At 38.8% G+C, this 6,479-nt stretch overlaps 1 protein-coding gene across 1 annotated transcript in view; it reads right to left on the bottom strand.

Moving 5' to 3' along the window:
* Window positions 1-6: 6 nt before the first annotated feature.
* The window catches only part of LOC106873592 (host cell factor 2), a 74,341-nt gene continuing 67,868 nt past the window's right edge, over window positions 7-6,479 (bottom strand). The window contains exons 17-20 of the mRNA XM_052967612.1: window positions 4,290-4,478; window positions 3,812-4,115; window positions 2,995-3,064; window positions 7-324 (exon numbers count right to left, since the gene is read on the bottom strand). Of these exons, the coding sequence (XP_052823572.1) occupies window positions 261-324; window positions 2,995-3,064; window positions 3,812-4,115; window positions 4,290-4,478 (627 nt within the window). The 3' untranslated portion in view covers window positions 7-260. The remainder of the gene's footprint in view (window positions 325-2,994; window positions 3,065-3,811; window positions 4,116-4,289; window positions 4,479-6,479) is intronic.

Genomic DNA, 6,479 nt, shown 5'->3' with positions numbered 1-6,479 from the left:
TTATGGTGATGATGGTGGTGACAGTGGTGGTGTTGATGATAATACAGATGACAAAGAGATTGCAGAAGAGGAAGAGGGCTGCTGGAAGAGGATCTGCCTTTTTTTTCTTTCTTTGTCTGTAGTTGTAATATGGATTGGTTTGAGCTACAGATGTAGAGTCTTGTAGCAGACAGTCCTGTCCAATAGTTTCGGACCATCATTCCAGGACCAGATTTCTTCTGATAAGTAAAAAAAAGCTGCTAATCAGGGATAGACTGAGTTTACAGCTTATCATGTTCATCTTCATTTTTCAGTTTCTTCACATTCGGAGGGGATGCAGCTTTACTGCAAAACAAGACACACACACACACAAGTATAAATACATGTAATAATACATCAGTGTTAAGAGAGAACAGAATTAGCAGCAGGTTTCTTCATCACAAAGTTACAAATATACATTGAAATATCCATAGTATCTTTTGAGTGTTGGGCCTCACGAGGTAATGACAAATGATAGACCTTTGGCAATAGGCTGTGCTTGAGAAGACAGAAGACCCTTCAAGCCAAGTGAAATTGTAGTCATGGCAGATACTTGGGTCACACAACTGGATCCTGTGCCGGTGGCACGTAAAAGCACCCATTACACTCTCAGAGTGGTTGGTGTTAAGAAGGGCATCCAGCCATAGAAACCATGCCAAATCAGATTGGAGTCTGGTGCAGCCCCTCAGCTTACCAGCCCTGGTCAAACCACCCAACCCTTGCCAGCATGGACAATAGACTTTAAATGATGATGATATATTTGCAGGGCAAATAGTCAGAAATATTCCTATTATTAATAATGCTAATAAATTTTTGCACAGAATATATAAACTGTTAAAACATTTAATAAAACAAGGGTATAGGATATGGTAAACTGGTTAAAACTTTTAGTTGCTGTTAAGGTGGGAGACTTGAAATTTTAAATAGATATGGGATAGTATCTAGTCTTCAACTTATTTGTGAAGATTTGGAATGTTCATGATTCAAGTTATTTGCTTACTATACCAGCAATATTGTTTGAGACAACACCATCTATAGTTATTAAGATAATCTTTTAAGTTCTAGAAGTGATGAACCATGCGGTTTGAAGAAATATCTAAGCGTTAATACTTTGTAGTTTTATTATCTTTTAAAGAGCTTTAATTTAGCTTTAATCGTAACAAAGTTTTATAATAATAATAATAATTAATTACAAGTATACTTTTATTAGTTCCTATTTAATAGATTTAATGTTTCTATTAGTTACTGGTAAGTTTACATAATCATCGTCATTTAACATCCGCTTTCCATGCTGGCATGGGTTGGACGATTTGACAGGGGGCTGGTGAACTGGATGGCTGCACCAGGCTCCAATCTGATTTGGCAGAGTTTCTACAGCTGGATGCCCTTCCTAACGCCAACCACTCTGAGAGTGTAGTGGGTGCTTTTACGTGCCACCGGCACGAGGGCCAGTCAGGTGGTACTGGCGACGGCCATGCTCAAATGGTATTTTTTATGTGCCACCTGCACAGGAGCCAGTCCAGTGGCACAGGCAACGACCTCACTCGAATGTTGTTTTTCACATGCTACCAGCACGAATGCTGGTAAGGCGATGCTGGTAATGATCACGCTCGAATGGTGTTCTTTATGTGCCACCAGCATGGGAGCCAATCTGCAGCCCTGGCAACAATCACGCTCGGATGGTGCTTTCAACGTTCCACTGGCACGGGTGCCAGTCGGGCAGTACTGTGATATTAAGGCGTACGTAGTGTTTTTATTATTAACTTTTGAATTATGAAATAATGTATTTCACTCATAATTATTATATTATTCATTAAATTCAATCGTGTTTTTGTTTTGGAGAGAATTGAAATAAAGCTTTCACTTTCTGTTGTTATAGTTGTAACTATGGAAGACTGGTGGGATTATTATTTGTATGGACTTAAAGATTGGTCGCTATTTAGTATGTAATTTAGTTATTGTAGGTTTACCATTAATACCGATACAAATCATCATCATCATCATTTAATGTCCACTTTCCATGCTGGCATGGGTTGGACGATTTGACAGGGGGCTGGTGAACTGGATGGCTGCACTAGGCTCCAATCTGATCTGACAGAGTTTCTACAGCTGGATGCCCTTCCTAAGGCCAACCACTCCGAGAGTGTAGTGGGTGCTTTTACATGCCACCAGCACAGGCAGTACTGGCAATGGCCATGCTCAAATGGTGTTTTTACGTGCCACCTGCATGGGAGCCAGTCCAGTGGCACTGGCAACGACCTTGCTCAAATGTTTTGTTCACATGCCACCGGCACAAGTGCCATGTGTTTCTTATTTTAGTTTAATTTTAAAGTTGTGTGTTTTGTTATGTTTGTTCCCAAACAGCACTTCTTTTGGTGCTGTTGACACCACTGGTACTGCCCAGGTGTCGAAACCATAATGATATCTGTCGGGCAGCTGATGATGGAAATGTTGGATTGTTGGTATGGCTGTTTTTGTATATGTGGAATAGTGTTATAACACATCCTTTTGATATGTATATATACATGCACATACATGATGTCTCAATGCATATTTGTAAATTTGTGATGTAAAAATCAATATCTTTCTGCACCTTCTCAGGACATGAGATATGGTATATTAGATGTGTTAAACTAGCTGGGGTGTACTAAGTGTAAGACTAGATATGGTACAATAGTTGCAGTGCACCAGGTGTGGTATACTAAGTGTGGTACATTTTATATCATACACTTGGCGAGGTACTATAAATGTACACAGGATAAGTTACAGGAGATGCGATACATTGTGAAACATTAACTGGAGACCACTGAATGTGGTACCCCAAATAGAGTACATTTAATGTATAACACTTGATGTGAGAGATAAATCAAGGCTATATCTGTCTGCAAAGTATTGTGTTGCTATCATTAGACATTAGTAATTTCCCAATCCTGACTTAGTTTAGAAGAAAATAGAGTGAAATAGTATAATAATTACATGTCTCCAGCTGCTAGAGGCCGTTTTATTGTCACTTTGTTGGCAGCAGCAGCAGGACTTTGACCAGCATCTGCAGAAAAATTACAAAAACAAAAAACAACCAGCATTAATAATAAGTTTCTTCTTTCACCAATTATCACAAGAGACCAAAGAAATAAAACAAAAAGTGAACAATATTGAATGAAGTAAAGTGTTTTACTATAATATTAAATGAGAAAACATTTTGTAATCTAATTTTCTCATCTGACTAAAATGCTGAAGAATTTCATAGGAAAAAAAAAAAAAAAAAAACTTTCAAAACTTGAGAAGCTACTGAAGATCAAAGAATGCCTGGTACCCTTTCACAGTTCACAAAACAAGTCGACAAAAACTTAGAATTATTTAATCACTATCTCTCTTGCACAACCATCTTTTAAAATAAGCATGAGATGACTGAGGTCTGTAAGCTATGTATCAGACACCCGAGAAATACACAGACAATGAAGCTACATTTCTAATAAATGGTTTTATGTCAAGTTATAGATAAAAACAACTAAACAGAATACTTTTTAGAAGAATACATATTTACTTTTACAAAGAAAAGCTGACAGTGGCTTTGAAGTCTGGCTTCATTGCCTTTGTATGTGTGTGTGTGTGTGTATATGCACAAACACAAGTTTTTTTTCTCTCAAATTTTGCCTATCATATGCATTCACAAAGCTTTGGTTGACCCTGTGCTATAGAAGAAGATAATCCAATTGTCTTTGCCAAATGCAAGCCTTGCCTCCCATCTCACAAATCAATAGAACCACAACTGAACATATTTTTTGATACTGACCTTGTAGCCACCTGACCTGGGTAGCTGGACCATAACCTTTCTCATTTCTGGCAGCAATTCGGAATATAATGGCAGGTTTGGTAGTGTAGTCAATGTGAGCAGAGGCCAGGCTGGCTGTAGTAACAACACACGAGGGACTTGGACCACAGTAGACTCGGACAAAGGCCAACTGAGCTGGTGACCCAGGTTTCTGGTCAACTTGAGCAGCTGCTGCATTTCTCACAGCAAGATACACAGAGTATTCAGTAATTTTACCAGCTGTGTTCTGTGGTGGTTCCCAGGACAGATGGGCACCTTCGGAACTCTGAAACAAAGAATTTGAAAACACCAAAATAATATTTCACTTGACCCCATCGCACTCTCTCTTACACACAAAATAAGATTAAGTATGTCAATAAACATCATTAAAGGTTTAAAAATATGTTGTATTATGTCCTCAAAATGAGGGGTGTTTGAATAGAGAGCAGTCTGCACATACCTTACTTATTTTAATAGCTGATGGTGCTCCAGGGAATCCAGGTAGACAAGTTTTGAAAGCAGATACTTCACTGAAAGGACCTCGTCCACAAGCATTTATTCCAGCAACACGGAATTTATAAGCAGTACCAGGCAACAGCTCTTGTCGCTTTAATACACTGTGGTCAGGTATACTAACAACATCGATATCCTATAAAAAAAAATTCACAATTCATATCAAGTGATATTAACGACCTATTTTATACAATGCTTACAATATATCATCTTGTATTAAACAGAAAAAACACTTCTGAGACATTTCCTAAAAAAAAAATCCTTGGCCATTTTAGCTGAGTTTATCATCATTAAAGACAAAAATCAGTGATATTTGTATCAATACAAGATTAAATTTAGATATACAAAGAAGCCCCCACTCCGACTCATATGTATCATTGACCACCTCCCAGCCTTTATCCATTATTCCCTATATTCCCTCATCCAGCATCACTAATCTTTCCTCACACCTCCACACAAACCCTCCTCACCTACACTCCACATTCTTCTGCTCCCCATTCACATTTATTCATACCTTGAAGCTTTATCCAGAAACTTCCTCACCAGTTTTTTCCTTCCAGTTCCACCTCGGTCACCCCACACCCCATTTCTCTTCTATAATGCGAGCAGCCATTCAACTACTTTACAGCAACAACCCCATTCTCTTCTGGAGCCTTCTCTCACACTTTAACCCCTCATCTCCTAGTATAAATCTAGTTCCCTTTCTACTGTTGCCCCACTCAAGTTAAAGTGGATTTTAGTCTTGCAAGCTGCACGTCAACCTCACTAGTGATGGTGTCAAGAAAATGCACCCCCAATACACACTGGAAAGTGGCTTCATTAGGAAAAGGGCATCCAACCATAGAAATCATGTCAAAATAGACACTGTAGTTTGGTGCAATCCTTGCACTTGTCATCATCAGTTAACATCCAATTTCCAAGCTGGTATGGGTTGGACGGTTTGAAAGGAGAAGACAAGCCCAGGAGCTGCACCAAGTTCCAATTTGTTTCTACAACTGGATGCCCTTCCTAAAGCTAACCACAGAGTGTACTGGGTGCTGTTTACATGGCACCATTCCTTATGCATTTTATGTGACACCAGCACAGACAGGATCACCAAGTAACTTGCAATTCAAGACCACTTCAACTGGGAGTGGAAACTAGTATTGAGAGTGTGTGTGTGTGTGTGTGCATTTGTGCCAATTGAAAGAAAGTATAAATGGGGCAAGTATTGGTGTGTTGCTAAAGTCACTTCCTCTCAAACCTTCCTACTTATCCCAACATAAAACATGTAGATTAAATGACAAACATGTACTAAATAATATATAAAATTTTTGATTTATTGAAATAATCTTCACTTTTAGAGAGAGTAGACTAATTATTTGGTGGCAATTAGTACCAATACAAAATGAGAAGGGGAGATAGCCACAAATAAGTATTTTTCAAAACTGAAGCTATTAAGGTAAGAAAAAAAAAAAAGGGCAGGTGTGGACACACATTTTTGCCTCAATAGGCAATATCAGTACAATGGTTGTTCTACTCCAAACATTTCAGTTCATAAAGACTGCATTATTGACAATGAGAACAACATGGAGTGTTTGTGTACCCATCTTTTGAAAGCTTGGATTTCATCCCTTGAAATGGATCCAAGGACACTTTCCAGAATTTCATCCAGATGTTAATAACTAACTTCAAACCCTTATCCCTATCTCTGTTTTCTCTTATATTTACTCTCTAGTTCCTTGAGAGTGTGTCCTGATTGGTCCTTGTGCCGGTGTCACGTAAACACACCCACTACACTCTCAGAGTGGTTGGCATTAGGAAGGGCATCCAGCTGTAGAAACTTTGCCAGTGCAGATTGGAGCCTGATGCAGCCTTCTGGCTTGCTAGTCCTCAGTCAAACTGTCTAACCCATGCCAGCAGGGAAAGTAGACGTTAAGCGATGATGATGTTCCAACCTGATCTTCCAATGTTTCTACAGCTGGATGCCCTTCCTAATGCCAACCACTCCAAGAGTCTGGTGGGTGCTTTTTACATGCCACCGGCACAGGAGCCAGTCAGATGAGCCTCGCATCAATCATATATATATATATATATATATATATATATATATATATACACACATACATATATATATATACACACATATATACATACA

This window comes from Octopus bimaculoides, chromosome 4, assembly GCF_001194135.2.
Source record: "Octopus bimaculoides isolate UCB-OBI-ISO-001 chromosome 4, ASM119413v2, whole genome shotgun sequence".
NCBI lineage: Eukaryota > Metazoa > Mollusca > Cephalopoda > Octopoda > Octopodidae > Octopus > Octopus bimaculoides.
Note: the sequence above shows the minus strand (reverse complement) of the source record. Positions and strands in the feature narration are given on the sequence as shown.